The 18,405-nt window shown below is 45.1% G+C and overlaps 1 protein-coding gene across 2 annotated transcripts in view; it reads right to left on the reverse strand.

Moving 5' to 3' along the window:
• The window catches only part of SLCO3A1 (solute carrier organic anion transporter family member 3A1), a 212,638-nt gene that overhangs the window by 163,468 nt on the left and 30,765 nt on the right, over positions 1-18,405 (reverse strand). For both annotated transcript variants that reach the window (XM_044980959.1, XM_044980960.1), the window contains exon 2: positions 11,118-11,583. In XM_044980959.1, the coding sequence (XP_044836894.1) occupies positions 11,118-11,583 (466 nt within the window). The remainder of the gene's footprint in view (positions 1-11,117; positions 11,584-18,405) is intronic.

Genomic DNA, 18,405 nt, shown 5'->3' on the forward strand with positions numbered 1-18,405 from the left:
TTCAGTTAAGCTCTGGTAGCAGTAAGATACCAGCCCTGGTCGTGCATGAGTGTGTCAGGATATATAATAAGAGTGGTAACTATTTCACAATTGTTAAGGCAGTGATTATCTTTTAACACTACTGCCCCTGACACTTTGTTCACTGCTCATCACTCATTGCAAGGTTACAAGGACAGAGGAGACATTTCCAAAAACCCTCTTTTGCTCATTTGGCTGAGGACAAGTGGGATAATCTTTTCTGACAAGTATTAAGATATTTTCCACACCAAATTCTATATTTGCTGCTATTGCTTGGAGGACTCACATCAGAGGCTTCATGCCAGGCTAGGGAGGCTCTCCCCTCTAGATCATCAGTTCAAGTCGAGGACCCTACTCAGTGTGGACTGAGGAACAACACAGCAGGTGAAGCCCAGAGGGCAAAATATGGCCTTAAGCTTCCTTTATATTTGCCCAGATCCTGGGCCAGATAGGGACCAATGTATCCTCAGCATAAGTTACTGCCCCTAACACATGCCTGACAAGCCCCCTCTCACTCTGGCCTACTCCCTTCATCAGGGGCTTTGTACTCTTTCACTGGAGGAGATCTCCTCCAGCGAGTTCCGGTGCCTTTATGGCTACAGTACACCACGCTGGTAGCATTGCAGAGGCAGAATTGGCCCCTGGAAGTTTATCACCTGAAATGTGTTTTTTGTTAAATAAGTTCAGGGGTCTCAGTCCAATTGCCATGACAAAGGAAAAGGGTTGAATTATAGAACACAGCAAATTGACATCTAGATCAGCCCTCCAGGGTACCATTATGGGAGAAGTCCCAGTGCTATTGCCCATGTGGTATCTGCTTGATGAATAACAGTATGCTGTATAGACTCAGACTTTAAGGTCAGAAGGGATCAGCATGATGATCTAGTCCAGGGGTTCTCAAACTGGGGGTCACAAGGTTATTACATGGGGGGTTGTGAGCTGTCAGCCTCCACCCCAAACCCGGCTTTGCCTCCAGTATTTATAATGGTGTTAAATATATTAAAAAGTGTTTTTAATTGATACGGGGGTGGTCACACTCAGCGGCTTGCTATGTGAAAGGGGTCACCAGTACAAAAGTTTGAGAACCACTGATCTAGTCTGACCTCCTGCACACTGCAGGCCACAGAACCTCACCCACTCACTCCTGTAATAGACCCCCTAACCTCTGGCTGAATTAGTGAAGTCCTCAAATTATGATTTAAAGACTTCAAGTTACAGAATTCACCATTTACTCTAGTTTAAACCTGCAAGTGACCCGTGCCCCATACTGCAGAGGAAGACAAAAAACCTAACTGTAGCTGGGTCAGTCCCAGGATATTAGAGAGAAAAGGTGGGTGAGGTAATCTCTTTTATTGGACCAACTTCTGTTGGTGAGAGACACAAGCTTTCGAGCCACACAGAGCTCTTCTTTAGTCCTGGGAAAGGAACTCCGAGTGTCACCAAAAAATGCAAGGTAGAAGAGATAGTTTAGCATAAGTAGTTAGTATATGGTCCCTTACAATATGTGCCAACTACTCATGCTAAACAATCTGTTCCACCTGGCGTTATTGCTGTGACACTCAGAGTCCCTGTCCCAGACCTGAAGCAGAGCTCTGTGTGGCTCGAAAGCTTGTGTCTCTCACCAACAGAAGCTGGTCCAATAAAAGATATTAGCTCACCCGCCTTGTCTCTCTGATGACTAACAGAGCATTCAGAACCAACTTAACTTCAAAGAAGAGCCCCTCTGTTTAATTGTCTCTAGGAACCTTACCACTGAGAGTTCTGGGCAGTGTGTATTTTCCTTAGCGTGCCTGCCAATTAAGCACGGAGCAGCTCTCTCCATGGGGATGGTACATCTCATGAGACTCTCCCCACAGACAACCAATTTAAATACAGCATAAAAATCAACACACATACACTCAAAGTGAGACTGTACTACAGCCCAGCACAAAATCAAAAGCAACTGCAGAATGCTTAAGAACTCCAAAGTAACATGCAAACAACCCCCAGCATCACCTACCCCCCAAACACAAAATGAATTGTGGCTGTCTGGATGCACACTTTGTTTATTCAGTTCGTGACACAGAAAGCTATTAGCAGGGGGCTAAGGGAACTCAAGCAATTGATGCAAAATAATGGAGCTCGCAGCCGTTATGACTGTATATTTTTTTAATTGAATAAGTACATCCATTTAACAGCCTCCATTCTCAATTCTCCCGCCTGCAGTGTGTCAGGTTATTTCCATTAATTGGCTATTGTTGGCTCTCTAAAGCAGGCTACACGCTTGTTTATGTTTCCATTTAATTTTAACTACCTGCACCATGCTGTAAAACGGGGGCACGTGTAACCAACCCAGCCCCACTCAAATACAGCAAATGAGATCAACATGGATTCCTCCAAAGCGCAATAATTTATTTTAAAGGTTATCAATGGATCAGTGGCCTATGACAGTGCCGGGATATCCCTATGGAGCGATGCAATTTAGTCTTATCAGAATCTGTATGGGGGTGGGGGAAGAGAAATGAATCTGATGTGAGGACACCTTTTAATGATGAAAAGATGTCATGGCATTCAAGCGGGGGATGGCTCTCCTTTTGGTTTGGCATTAATACATTGTCCCTTCTCAATATATGTCCCGTGGGGAGTATGTAGCAGAAAGAAAAGGTTTCCTCTAATCACCAGCCAGGAAAGGAGTTTACTGCTGTGCTAGCAAATATGATTACAGAATACTGTCAAATCCTTAAGGCTAAAAACATTACATACCTTTAAAACTGTACATACTCATAGGGAATTCAATGCCTGTGCCCAGAGTGTGTGTGAATGTGAGTGACAGAGCTGGAACAAGCAAACCTATTATATGTTTATGGCTCACAATATAGAGGATGCTTTCCAGCTATTCAAAAAGGATGGTCCCTACAGTAGTGTAGTCAACTCAGCTGGAGAATCTGGAGTTTACCCACTTCTCATTTAAGGGATAAAGCATTTATTCATTCCCATGCTCCTGTGACAAGTAAATCCTGGCTGTATGAACATCACAACTGCCATGCACGTTATCTACTAGTTAGTTATGCTCACCCAAAAGTGCATTTTAATGGCACTTTCGGGCCCTAATGTCATCCTACTCTAAACCCAATTCAAAATAAGGGCATCCTCAGTGTCTACCAGGCCACTGCCCTGGAACACCAGAAAGGGGAATTTACCCGCTTCATTTTTTACCGATACATCACTGGTTCCCTACCCTGAGGAGCTCGTACTGTCTGAGAGACAATCAGATAGAGATTAAGGGGAGGGAACTGGGTGCATGTAGACAAGCCAACTAGAGTCACTGTAGCTGGCATGACGGAAGTGGACTTTTAGAGGGTCTTAAATATGGATAAGGCAGAGGCCTTGTGGATGAGCTCAGGGATAAAAGGGCCACAGGAGAGAAGGTACTGATGTGATTGTGTGGGATTGACACGTGTATGGGTCAGGGGTGGGGAGAACATTGGAAGGATGGAGAGGCCTGGGAGCAATTGGAAGATTCAGCAAGGGAGGGGCAGAGTTTTCATGGTGGCAAGGAGCTTAAATTCAATGCAGAGGCATCTCAGCCCACCCAAATCGCACCCCCACCTCGTTCTCCGGCAGGAGCACTGGGCAGGTGGGCGGAACGGGGAAAGCCCCCACGCCTGGACCCTGCTCCCCAGCAGGAGCACTGGGTGGGGGGACAGGGCAAGCCATGTCCTGAGCCCATTTCCCCGGCAGAAGCGCGGGTTTCGGAGGGGTGGGGGGAACTGCAGGAGGAAGGAGTGGGGAGGGACCCCACTTGTCCTGGCCCAGGGCCCCACAAAACCATACTTCCCCTCTGTGGGGGGAGGCGGCCCCTCTGTCATTGCCCACCTACCCGACAGCCAGGGCCCACCCAATTTTTCTATCCTAGCTATATCACTCATTCAATGTGACAGCAATGGGTGCCAGCAGAGGGATTCAAAAGAGAAAAGTGATATGGTCAAACGTCATTCTAAAAGGCAAATATTTTTTGTTTTACAGTGTAGGTCCTAAACATCCATTTCAGGAAATTGAAGGGAAATTCAGAAAGACGGACAAGACTGGGTGAGATATTAAGTTTTCTTTCAAACTTGTCAGCAGCACCAACAAACTACTTGGGTTCTCATGGAAATCTGAGTAAATTTGCTTGCAGAGGGGGGAAAACGTCATATGCACATACTGCAGAAAGAAAGAAAAACAGCATTTGGCAGAATTTCTTGCATGAGTTCAGGGGCCCCACCCGTCTACAGTTTTAATAAGATACTATACTTTGGTTAATGTGTTACACAAGGAAACATAGGAACCAATTTCCAATGGAGCTTCTCAGCAGATTTTCAAGTGTTCAGCTCCTATTTACCTAAATAAAGGCCAGACTTTTCAGAAGTACTCTGTCTACCCAGTAGCATATACTGCAAAATGTATGGCCGGATTTTCAAGGACCTCAACTGATGTGATGAGCTCATTTGACAGATCTGGCCCTTATTCGAGTGCTCAGTTTCACAAAAATATATTTAATTTAAAATCTGATTTTCCATCAAAAAAGGGACAGACATGTTTTGACCAGCCCAAACAAAATGAACATATAAAATATATGGTCTTGAGGTTCACGTAATTGTTTAGCTTGCTAAAGTGACCTCTAAAATAAAAACGTGTCAACGTTTTGTGTTGTAATACAAAGCAGTGGTAGCCAGAACACAAAATCTGATGCCTTTGTATATTCAGCATCCTATGCTTCGAACTGGCTATTAACCCATTGCCACAGTTACTGATGTTCAGGTTTAATACCTATCAATAAAGAAAATACTTCTGCTTCTCCCAAGCACAATGGTTGCTATCTTTTTGACTGACACTAACTAATTTGAGTGGGTTTTAAATTGGCATTTATCACGGAAGACTTCAGGATTCAAGCTACTGTATTGCAGCTCAGCAGACTTGAGCTGGTGCTTAAATTAAACAAGAGCTCACGAGAGGCGAGTATCAGCACTTCTTGGGAATTTAGAAAAAAAAAGTTTCACACATTCACATGGAAAAGAAAACAAAAAGATGCTCTAACTCCAGGAATGAATGTGAATACTGAAAATAAAGGGCCCAATTCCCTCCTGCCTCATCAAGTCCTGTGCAAAGTGAATGGAGATAATACTGAAATCAATTCTCCATTCCCACACCAGTGATGGCATTTCACCTTGCCTAGGTGTCAGTGACTACATATGGTGCAAGGACATGGAGTCTGGAAGATGCAACTAGGAGAGCCTAACTGGACCTGTCCTTCAGTGGTTTGAGCATTAGCCTGCTAAACCCAGGGTTGTGAGTTCAATCCATGAGGGGGCCATTTAGGGAACCGGGGTAAAAATCTGTCTGGGGATTGGTCCTGCTTTGAGCAGGGGGTTGGACTAGATGACCTTCAGAGGTCCCTTCCAACCCTAATCTTCTATGATTCTATTTTCTCCCTCCTCTCATTCTCTACTTTCCCTGCAGCATTACACGAGTGTGCCTGCTTCCGGTGCTACTCGTCCTGGCTCAGAGCTGCTTTGCAGCATTCTGGAAGTTCCTTCATGCAATTCCTCCATCTTCCAGATGGGAATCATTCTTGCGATCCCATGGGAGATTTAAAGTGATGGGAATCCTGAATTCAGAGGATGTGTCAATAAAGGAACCAATCTTGGGGAAGGACAAATTTTGGGGCCCTCTCTTATTTAATAGAAATGTAAAGCCAGTGCAATCCGATGTATTCTTTTTTAATTTTCTATATCAACGGAATAATTTAGATAGTAATAAATCTCCTGAATGCATGTAGCCTCTTTCATCTCTAATTATGCCAAGTCAGACACTGACTATACAAAGGTCATTCACTCAGCTCCAAAAGGCAACAAGTACTGGGTTGCAACGGGGCAGCCCTTAGTGGCGACGTTATGCAACAGTTAAGGGTAGGAAGTGAAGGAAAATGCCTTAATCCACTGACATGTAGAAGGAATTTAGGGAGATGGCTTATTTTACTTTAAGATGGCATTTTGCCAGGCTATACAAATTAATGTAGAAACTGCTGGATGTTTTACGACCACAGAAACACTCCTCCAGAAGGCAGCAAGTTTAAAATGGTAAACAGGGACTTACATAAATATGTTTTCCCCAACTGCACTATACGTCCCATATGGCATCCAATCCTTCTAGTAACAAAATCCCCATTGGCTTCAGTAGTGAAGATCAGACCCACGGGCAGCTGAACAGTATAAACACAGAATTCGTCATAATAAAGGTTGTTAGCAGGGGTAATGGGAGACAATGTCATCATTTAGAAGGTAGCATTTATTTTATAGAAGTAATTTACTGTTTAGAAAATATGGACATCACGAGGGAAGCTTCACTGTCAGTGAAGGCAGAGGAACAATGAGCTGCACAGATTCCCCTGGGGGGGAATTCCCCATCCAGAATTGTTTCTTTACGATGACTACAGAGAAACATATGTGGTAAGCTGCTTTGGAACTGCTCCCCGGCTTGGGATCTTTTGAGATGAAATCAGATTTGTTTTAAAGAGATGAAACAATATGATGTTAGATAAGAGAAAAAAAAGTAAATAAACAAGCACCGAATCAAATGCCTTTTACAACTTCAGTGATCTAACACAGGGGTTCCCAAACTTGTTCCGCCGCTTGTGCAGGGAAAGCCCCTGGCGGGCCGAGGGACGTATTGGCCGTTGCTTCCAGCAGCTCCCATTGGCCTGGAGCAGCGAACCGCGGCCAGCGGGAGCTGCGATCGGCCGGATCTGCGGATGCGGCAGGTAAACAAACCGGCCCGGCCCACCAGGGGCTTTCCCTGCACAAGTGGCAGAACAAGTTTGGGAACCACTGATCTAATGGGTTTGGGTTTTTTTTTAAATCTCTTTGGCTCCTTTTGCTATTGTCATGACCTTTGAGCTACATGAACTCTTGGTTGATGAAATGAAAAAAAATTTGTATCCTGTCATTAGTAGGAACAGATATCAAAAGACAGCAGAACCTTGTCTATGTTAAGGCAAAACTGTCTTTTCTTTTAAGAACCCTTGTATAGAGTGGGGCTCGCTGATTTGATATTCCTTCAGTTACCACAAAGTTCCTCCTCCTTATTTTCCTAGGGCTGGTTACTACAGCAACAGTCTGTTTGCGATTGGAAGCAACATATTGCATGCATCATAAATCCAAAGCACTGCTACTGTCTCTAGAAATTTGAAATACAACATAGCAGGAGTGATGAGATATCCTTTCGTTAGCATATCGCCCCTTGCTCTTTGCAAGGATGAAATCCAAAGAAGCCTCACCTCTGACTGAGCAAGGTACATGTGCCCGGCTTTAACCACCCAAGTAGTCCTGTATTTCAATGGGAACACACACATGCTTAAAGTTAGGCACATGTTTATGTACCTTGCCAAGTCAGAGCCTTGGGCACTCTCCCCAACGCCATGTGTCAGATTTTCCAAAAGTGGAGTGGGGGAAATTGTGCATGCATGAATTTGCACTCAAACCTGTAACGGGACCCTCGTGGAATCCCACTGAAGTCCATGATGATGAGCACAGGCACAAGGATCTGCCTGCATGGATCCAACTGCTGGATCAGAGCCCTAACTAGCACACACACTTTTCACAATTGTACATGCAGCTGTGGTAAGGGTAGCTAATTAAACATTACATGCACATATGCCATATGAAGTTATGACATATCTAAATTTTGTGGGACTATAATACACTAAGTTTGCAAAGTGTTTGCATTTTAGATCCAGTGGGATTATTCACAGAGTGCACCGTTAAGCATAAGCAGAAGTCGTCGCAGGTTTTGGGCCCAGATAGAATTGTCGAACTTCATCCTTTTCTCCATCACCTTCAGTGGAGTTACACCAGGAATGGATGGCCCATCAACTGCAATATCTGTATTATGTAGTAACAAATTTCCAGCCCTGAGGCCCACACAGTTGCAGTCCTATTTTTTTTTAATCCTTCCCTTAATTCTATCCGGTTTCACAATACTTTTCAAATCCATGCTCCACTCTCCCCCTCCCCCACACCCCATATTATGGTGGAGTTTCCCCACCACAAGCATTTCCCAAATGTCAGTTTCTCACTAGACAGGTGGCATTAGACACCTTCTACAGTTACTTGCCAGAAAGTCTCACTCTTGCGCAATGCGAATAAAAAGAAATGGACACAGTACACTAGGACAGTTCCATCCAGGTATGAGCACGCTTGAAGGCATTCTTATCCTTTCTGGTCAAGTTGGGGTGAGCAGATATTAACTAATACCTAGGAGTCAAATAAATGCCTTGCCTTGCTCAATCAGAGACCAGACACAATATGCACATTACTGAAGTGAGCCATATGGCAAAAGTTACATAGTTTGGCCAAGAAATGATCATTTCTTTGCAGCTGTCTAATGTGACAAGATGACTGTCTGGACTATCATTATTAATTAGTTTCTCTCCTAAGGCAGTAATCTGTGCTCACTTTACTCTTGATTTAAAATGATAGAACTCATCCCAGAAACCTGTTATCCTGGATGCATATAGCACAGCCCCTGCGGAGTGAACACTTCATCATAGGAGAAGGTGGTTGGTATAAAATACTGCATGGTGACAATACACAGGGAATAACTGAGGACGTATAACATAGTGGAGAATGAACCAGTCATGACACTGAACTAGCTTTGCTGAGAGCTGATATGCTTCTTTTTGCCAAGGTCACTGAAAATTCTATCATCCGACATCACTGAAAAAGTCAACTAAATTCAAAGCTGAGCAAATAATTCACAATCAGTATTTTATCTGAAGAATTTAACCTTCATTCCTGCTCGTGACAAATACGATCCAGATTTCTTCTTGTTTATTTCGTATTCATATTTATTCAGAGAATGACTTTCACTCTTTTACTCTATGAATTGATCACAGTCTGAAGAAAGCATTCGATAAACAGTATTTTACAAATCAAATAGTGAGGCATGGGTGGGATGGGTCAGAATTTACTCATGGATACTGCTGGTCCCTGATTGGATGAGTGCACACACACTTCTAGCACAAATAGCCACATTTTGAACTGCTAGGAATGAGTTTTCATGGACATTCATGCCATTAACAAAAAAACACTGTTTGCAAAAAAGTGAAAACCAAAACAGTTGGGAAGCAAGTTTATGAGGAAATTCAAATGATTGTTGAGTGGATTTTGTTTTGGCAGTATTTTCCCAGCATCAGTTAAACCATCAACTCTTTAAAGGTAATGTTAACGCAGCAAGTTTAATGCCTCAAACAAAATTCCTGATGGCCCCTCTTCCTTACCACCCTGCGCACATACCCCCCCCCCAGTCCTGATCTGAGAGCTGTCATATCTATCTTGCCAAGGTATTTACTCCACTGACTTACGCAAATCGCAAATTTTTCAAGATATTTCTTTATGATCAATAACTCTGAAATCATTATAAGACTTAATTTAAACTCATGGTTTGTGGCATTGACAGAGTTGCTCCAGTGAATTTGGCTTTGTGTTTACCTTGAGGCCATTTGTTATCCTGTATTTTACACACAAAGTGATATATTTCCAGTCCTCTTCGTACAGTGGAATCCTCACACAAAATTCAAGTAAAATGATCAGAGCACAAAATTCCAGTGTGCAGAGTTAAATGCTGAGATAATGATTTTATGACCACTTAAGGAATGAATGGGCTGTGCCATGCACATGCTAGAACCTTCTTAAGTAGATGCAAGAGGCGTTAATCTAGGAGAGGACTACGACAGCTCTTTAGACAATCTATCCAATAGGTGTCCCCACTGTTTCACTAAGTTTGATATCATGGGACATATTCAGAAAGGCAACAGAAGCTGAGCAGGGTTACACGAGTGGCCATTCCAGCCAGGTGTATTTTGGTAACTCAACCAGAGAGGTCATAGCAAGGTGGTTTGTTGATGGGATTGCCTTTTGGCTTCCAGTCAAAGTAGGTTGGGATTGAAGTTTCTGTTAAATACCCTGCTGAGGGACACAAGAGAAACACAGGCAGGCAAATTAGATAAGCACATGCCTCGGTGCTTTGCTGAACTGGAGCCAGCAGAATTGGTGGCTAGCTACTACTGAGTCCTATGGAAATGGAGCAGATATTGTATAGACAATAGATGGACACAGAGTCTAGAGGCTTTCAGAGGACAACTTCACTCACAAAGTTTTCTGAAGCATAGTCAGTGTGGGGTTCCTCACAGAAACCCATGAGCTCTTTACCCTAAGGCTAGGATATTTCAATTGATAACCAAAACCTAGCGTTACCCCTTAACCCCATCATGTAACACCATGCAACTAACTCCAAGCTGCCTGAGATGGACTGAGTAATTTTGCAGCATGATCACCACCATTGGGATTTAGATGGCTAACTCCCCATATATCACAATAGCCTTACCAGCTTTGCCATCCTGCTCCCCTATAAGTAACATTTTCTGGGGGTCTTTCCACAAGATGCTGAGTAGGAGCACCTGCTCTACAAAGAGAACTTTCTTTTTGTGTGTGTGCTCAGAATAGCTTTTCTAAGGAATTATTAGAAAACTTGCAAGGAGAAATGCCCCTCAGATCCAGTGCCTTCATACAGTAATCATTAGACATGTCAACTAACACACTATAGAGGCAGCTAGAGTACACTGGATAAGTGGTTAATTATTGTTTTATAAGCTATTTTGATGTTCTGCAGCTAAAGCTCAACCACAAGTGACCAATATCATTAGAGTTTAAGGGACATGGGAAATTGCTGTGAAAAGAGAACATCTTTCCTAATCATCCACTGCCTCATTATGGCTGCCAGCCCAAAGGATGACAACATATCACCAGCTTTCTCTACTAAGAGCGAAGACTCCTGCATTTCTCTGCCATGGTATTTTAAGTGGAAGAGGGGCAGGGAGGGCACAATGGTGATCAGTGGCAGAGAGATGTTTCTTGTAGTAGTTAGTTCTTGGTAGATCAAAGCCAAGGTACCTTCACAGACATAGAAGCACAGAGAAGAACCCCAAATTCATCCTTTCTATTGATGCCGGATAAACCAGACAACAGAATGAGCTGCAATAGCAGGAACACCTCAACTGCATTCAACAAACTTCAAAGTCTTACCTATATACAGGGAGGAATCTTTCCGTCTCACGTGGTCATCGATGTAGGAAACTCCTAGTGGCTGTACAGGGGTAGCACCAATGCCTAGGAGCACTTGCGCTCCAATGAGAAGCAAGTACATCATGTTGGTGGTAGTCCTATTCCTGCAGATAAGATCCGGGTCTGGTCCCTCGTTGCTGGTGGACCCGTTGGCAGCACATACATCCCTCCCTTCAGCCCCCCAGCGTATTTCCCCAGATTCATATTCGTACTGATGGGTCAGAAATTCAGGCAATGCCGAAAGGAGGGCGCCCAGAGCCATGACTATTCCTCCGCATCCTATCAAACGTGGCCTATGCCCCCGGGCTCCAAAGTAGCTCACAAAGAGAATGAGGGCCAGGTTCCCAATCTCAAAGCTGCTGGCTATCACCCCCACATCAGCGCTCTGCAGGTTGAATCGCCGCTCCAAGGTAGTTAAAACACTCACCTACAAAAAGAGAGAAATCCAGAGACAATTACTTAAAGAGCACATAACTTACATAACATAAGAACGGCCATACTGGGTCAAACCAAAGGTCCATCTAGCCCAGTATCCTGTCTTCTGACAGTGGCCAATGCCAGGTGCCCCAAAGGGAATGAACAGAACAGGTGATCCATCCCCTGTCCACCCTTCCCAGCTTCTGGCAAACAGAGGCTAGGGACACCGTCCCTGCCCACCTTAGCCAATAGCCTGTATTCTGTTTACTCCATTTGCCGATCTTACAACGATGACTCCCAGCTGTTAGTATGTTTGGGCCTGATCCAGAGCCCTGGGAAGTGAATAGGAGTCTTTCCACTGATTTCAACAGACTTTGGATCAGACCATTACACCGCAAGTAGTCCCTTGGAACGACGGTCTGCTTGTGAAGCAAGGGGCTATGGGACATGATCAAGGGTGCTAGTATCAGATGCTGTATTAGCAGCACTAGGCAAGGCAACCGTAAAGCCTTCCAGACCTTGGTGTAAGACCACAGGCAACATTTTCAGAAATGCTTGCATGACTTAGGCACCTAAGTCACATTCACAAAGAGGCTTGGAGTCCTAAAAGCCAAAGGCTCCTAACTGCCATAGGCACTTTACAAACGTTGACCCCAAAGCTTGAATCTGATTGGCTGCATGGGTATCATTCCAGCACATCCTTAGCACTGAGCAGCACAAGTGGTGAACCCCTCAAACTCACCCATGTTCCTCAGTACTAGTTCGAGTTCCCATCAGAAGTAGATATGTTTTGGAGGAGCTGGTGTGTGCGGAGAGCTCCTTGCTACTGTGCACGCTGCAAAACTAAACTGCCTGTTGTCATTAGCCTAACTTTTCACCCCTTCCCTTTTGAGACTGTGGTTTTAACACTGAAACCCAACTCTCCCATGGAGCAGTTGAAGAACGCACACCAAAGCACACATCAGACAAGTTAGGCACCCGATCCCTTTCTGTCTGAACTCATGGCCTTGCTGACACACTGACACTTGGCTCACACGTCGGCAGCGTGTCACATAACTGACTCAAGAAGCAGGCACAAAGGTAAGGAGTTGAGCCCCGACAGAAAGTTTCTTTGCAAAATTAAAATTAAGTCGAACAAACATTTTAAAAGAATCTTTTACAGCTTAATTAATGACTGGGAGCTTCGCTTACTGACAAGACAAGACAATTTCAAAAGAGATAGGCTAATTAAGATTTACATAATGCAAAGAAATACGCTTGTGGGTTTTATGCAACATCAGTTGAGATCCAAGAAGATGCAGCACTGGGTACCACAGCTGCTCTCTGCCACGCTCATGGAAGAAATCCAACATACTTATTTTCATGGCCATGTCTCCTTAAAAAAAGGCAACCCAATTCCATCTTGGAAACAGGTCTGTTTTTTTCAGAGATGGAGATTATATTTTTAAGGTCATCCTAAGACATGCAGTTAGGATTCAAATAAAAAAAAGTGATAGCGATCTCATAATATAAGACAGCCCCTGGACAGTATAAAAATAGTCTCCCACTGGAGGCGATCAGAATCTTTGCTGATATACCTCAAAAAGCAGGAAATGTTCTGTCCAACTTTAAAGTATTCTGACAGCAGCTCTCCACCCAGGGCAGCAAGACCCTATTAGGATACACCAGGATGCTGTTATGCCAAAGAAATGCCTCTTGGCAATAAAATGGACGAACAGAATAGCCTACTTCTGTTACTTTACTTGTGTGAAAGAGAAGGACCTCGGTTTCCTGAGCATCCAAAGATTCCAACATGAAAAACGATGTTCATCATTTTTGCAGATGCAACTGTCCTCCCCCGAATCCAAACCACTATTTTTTGATGCTTGTGACTTGGCATCCCCTTTCTAATGTACCAAGAGCTGCATTTAGACAACAGTATAATAGGCAGCCCCCCTAGTACACCACAGTTAGGAGACACCACCATAGTCACTCATCTGCAGGAGGTCAGCAAAATGCACCTGGCATGGGGAGAGACCAATCTCAGCTATGTGGGGGCACCAATCTCAGCTATGTGGGGGCACCAATCTCAGCTATGTGGGGGCCTCTAAGAACAGCCATTATCGAGATCCTCACTGCAGTCAGAACAAATGATTCTGGAAATGCTTGGGAGTGACAGTGGTGGTTGCCAGAACCAGGCACCCCAAATCTAGGGTGCAGCCTAGGGCCAAAATTCTAATGATTACATACCTAAAGGATCAAACACATGACCACGGGCCAACTCCCATGAGATGCTGACTATAAGCAGTAGGCTGGCTCTCCATAGACATTCTGCAGCAGGAAGAGGTCAGGTCAGATATGGGGTGGGGCTGAATTTGAAGGGGTCCACTAGTAATATTTGCATATGGAATACAAGACAACATGGGGAAAAAAGTCCCATGCTTCAAGACAAAGCACCCCAAAAGGGGGGCCCAACCCATCACACCTATTTTAAAGGGGAGGAGTGGCAGGCTCCGTTAAGATTTATAAACAATTCTCAGCAAGAGGCATCGTGTCTATTATCCCATTTCCTTTCCATCTACAGCTCAGGAGATTTGAACAATTATAACTCTTTCACATTATACCTTTTATCTGAGGAGTGCAAAACAGTTTGCCACAGTAACATCTGCCCATTTGGCCCTAGGCTGCATCTCCATCTTATAGGTAGGGAAACCGAGGCACACAGCAGTGATGATTCCCCTATGTATACTTTATACGTTTCTTGCTCTTAAAAGACACTCTCTAGAGCAGTGTTTCCCAAACTTGGGACGCCGCTTTTGTAGGGAAAGCCCCTGTCGGACCGGGCCGGTTTGTTTACCTGCTGCGTCTGCAGGTCCAGCCGATCGTGGCTCTCACTGGTCGCGGTTCGCCACTCCAGGCCAATGGGAGCTGCTGGAAGCAGCAGCCAGTACGTCCCCCGCGCTGCTTCCAGCAGCTCCCATTGGCCTGGAGCAGTGAACCGCGACCAGTGAGAGCCACGATCAGCCGGACCTGCAGACGCAGCAGGTAAACAAACTGGCCTGGCCTGCCAGGGGCTTTCCCTACACAAGCGGCGTCCCAAGTTTGGGAAACACTGGGATAGAGATTTTATCCTTCCTCTGGGATCAGCAATTTCATCTGTCCAGAGATGTTCTTTGCAGTAACACAGGAAACGCTTCCCTAGAGCTTCTCTTCTGGGGATCCCCACTTCCCCTATGGGGCAGATCAGAATAGGAGTGACAATTCTTAATGTGGGTAAACTGAGTCACAGGGAGCCAAATTAATCAACGAGGCAAGTATGAGGATGAAGTTACTTGAGTTGCAAGGTTAAAGTCAAAGGGAGAGTTTGCAAAGGTCAAAAGGCAGCTAGGGTCCCCAACTATCCCTTGTGCCTTTGGCAGTCTCTCCCAACAGGATCCAACCTGGCTGTCTAAATTTAGCCCCTTATCACCCACGCATATTTAAGCACTTTAAAAAGTGGCCTGATTTTCAAAGATGCAGTGAGTCACGTCCTCCTGAAGTCAAGATGCCCAGCGGGGAGCTCAGCACTGCACAAAGTCTGGCCTGATTTTAAACAGTTTGATGTGAAAATTCCAGCTGAGGTAACTTGCAGAGCAGGCCAATGGCAGCCCCAGAAATAGAACCCAGGAGTAGGGTGACCAGACCTCCCAGTATTATTGAGACCATCCTGATATTAGGGGCTTTGTCTAATATATGCAACTATATGCTCCCACTCCCGAAAAAGAGTGTCCCACTTTTTCACCCTTGCTATCTGGTCACCCTACCCAGGAATCCTGATTCTTATTCTGCTTCTTCAGCCACTAAACGTGGGGGGGGTGGCTTGGTTTTACCTTTTCCTTTCCTGAAAGCTAACATCCCATGTGGCCCCGAGTCTCAACAATTCTCACGTTCCACCTAATAATCATGTCCCTTCAAACACACATCTGGATCCTCCCCGCCCCCATCACAAGCCCAAGTTACATGTGAACAAGGACAGCAGGCTCTTACTTTACGACACAAGGATGTGGACCATGGGAGACTGGATGGGTGGAGTCAAGGGTTATATCCAAGGGGAATGTCTGCAGGGAAAGTGCTATTCCCTCTCCTCTGCGAGAAGCAGATGGGAGTTCCCTCTTCCCTTGCTTGGCTCAGCCACATTTCCCATGCAGCCCCCCGCCTTCTCCATGGCTGGGGCACGAGCCCCTCCCTGTCCCATACTGGGGGCGGTGGTACTGCCCAGGTGGCTACTAACACTCTCACAGTTAATATAAACGCTGCCCTTAGCTAACTGGCCTTGGAAGCAAAGGGACGGGGACATTGGCTGCACTTCTCTGGTAAGGGCCAACCCCATCATACCAGCTGCAAGCATCCAGGGGAAACTGGCATCTGCAAGCAAAGTAGCTGACATCAGTGCCAGCAAAGTGGCCTCCGCCATTTCCAAAGAGTCATGGAAGAGCAGTAGTGAAAGAAAGGGGGCGGGGGGCTGGGAGAGGGGACTGTCGACGAGCTGATTTTTAACTGGATGATACAGAAACATGACTAGGTGATATCCAGGATGGCAGCTGCAGCCCAAATTCTTGCTTTGACCTTGGCTATGACCTATAAACATTCAGGCCCCCTGAAATATTGCTGTGAGCATAGCGGTGACAGTATCTGGGATTACAAGATCAGAGTCTGTGCAGGACAGCCTCTTGCACACGGGAAACATTTTTCCATCTCTGTCCATCCCATTTCTTTTTATACAGCTTCCTAAGTACAACAATCTCAAAATGCATTAGGTTTCCTTTGTGACTCAAATAAACAGCTTGGGTTGTGTCTGAGACCACGTCATTGCCAGATATAACAAGAGAACTGTTTGTTACTGTTCATATTACCTATGGGTGAGCCTACCCCCCAGTGTATTAGGAATCAACTACTCACCATCCTTATTGGCTTGGTGTTACAGAAATGTCTGTCTCAATCTCTAGGCATGTTAAGAGCAACACTAAACATACAATCATATCGGTTACTAAACACACAGTCTAATCCTTACTAGCGCTGGCTGGAAAATAAACTTCAAAACCTCAACTTTTCATGAAATAGAATTCCTATTATCATTCAAAAAATTTTATGAAAACACATGAGAAAAAGAGAAAGACCTGAGTCCGAGAAGGGACTCAAGCCTAGTCTCTCAATAACTACCAGACAGGTGGCTATTTTGGGGATGGGTGCACCCCCCAAAATCCCATCTTGAACCCGTGAAACTTTTCTGTAACATGTTGCAATGAATTTTTGGTTTTTCCATCCAAAAAAAGTTGGGAAAAAAAAGTTTCAGCTAGCTCTAATCTCTATGCATCATGCACACCACATATATGTCTGCACATGGATGTGGGTGATACAAGCATTCTTCAAAAGTCTGGATAGCTCCACCCCTGCCTACATCTCTGCTTCTGCTACCTCATGTCCTACACACTTCCTAATCTTTAATTAGAAAAGGTTCAGAGAAGGGCAACTAAAATGATTAGGGGGTTGGAACGGGTCTCATATGAGGAGAGATTAAAGAGGCTAGGACTTTTCAGCTTGGAAAAGAGGAGACTAAGGGGAGGAATATGATAGAGCAGTGTTTCCCAAACTTGGGATGCCACTTGTGTAGGGAAAGCCCCTGGCAGGCCGGGCCGGTTTGTTTACCGTCCGCAGGTCCAGCCGATCGCAGCTCTACAATGCACTGAAAATGAGTACAGGCGAGTCTCATCTTACGCTCAGGTTACGTTCCGCTGTCAGCGCATAAAGGGAAAAATCACGTATAGTCAAAATTACATTGAGTGTAATGGTGGGCGGAATCGCCCGCACTACAGGTACAGTATTTAAATTGTTATTTTTCTCTTTTTTTTGTTTTGGTTTTGCCCACCGCGCAAAGCTGAATTTGCGCATGTTAAATGAGCGTAAGATGAGACTCGCCTGTATCATATCACTCATATCTCTAGTGATCAAGTCATATTCCCTCCCCCATCCCCGCAAGTCTGAAGAGAAGTTCATTGTATTAGTAACAGAGGGTTATATATAGAAAACACATCGGCTTTATGCCTGGAGGGCATTTCTTTAAAGGCTTCTTTTTTAATGTAAAATACATTTTCTCAGCTACGTGGTAAGGGACTGGACTTGAAGAGACATGTCTCCAGTGCTACAGGGTATGAAATAATTGCCTGGTAACTATGTCCCCAAAGGAGAAACAAAAGAGAACAGGTTCCCAGAGCCTCCATTACAGATCCATAGAGCTTCAGATTTCTTGAAGAGCCAACAAAACCATACCAGGGTGCACAGCTTCCATCTTATACTCCTCAGACTACTTCTTTGGAACACATATTGTCCTTTCCTCCAGCAAAACCCACAGAACGGGAACTGAGCCCAGGAGAATCCCTAGGTTAGATAGTCTCCCTTACGTGTATTTGGGAGTGGGACGGGGGGGGGAAATGAACTCCTTTCCTCAGGAGTACTGGCCTCCCTGTTCCCCTCCAAGCAACAGAGCTGGATTATTTTAAGGCCAGATGGGGCCATTATGATAATCTAGTCCAGGGGTTGGCAACCTTTGGCACGCAGCTTGCCAGAGTAAGCACCCTGGCAGGCTGGGCCGGTTTGTTTACCTGCTGCGTCCACAGGTTCGGCCAATCGCAGCTCCCACTGGCCACAGTTCGCCGTCCCAGACCAATGGGGGCGGCAGGAAGCGGTGGCCAGCACATCCCTCGTGCCCATGCTGCTTCCTGCAGCCCCCAGTGGCCTGGAGCGGCGAACTACGGCCATTGGGAGCCACGATCGGCCAAACCTGCGGACGCGACAGGTAAACAAACCAACCCGGCCC

The sequence above is a fragment of the Mauremys mutica genome, chromosome 11 (genome assembly GCF_020497125.1).
Source record: "Mauremys mutica isolate MM-2020 ecotype Southern chromosome 11, ASM2049712v1, whole genome shotgun sequence".
In the NCBI taxonomy this organism is placed as follows: domain Eukaryota; kingdom Metazoa; phylum Chordata; order Testudines; family Geoemydidae; genus Mauremys; species Mauremys mutica.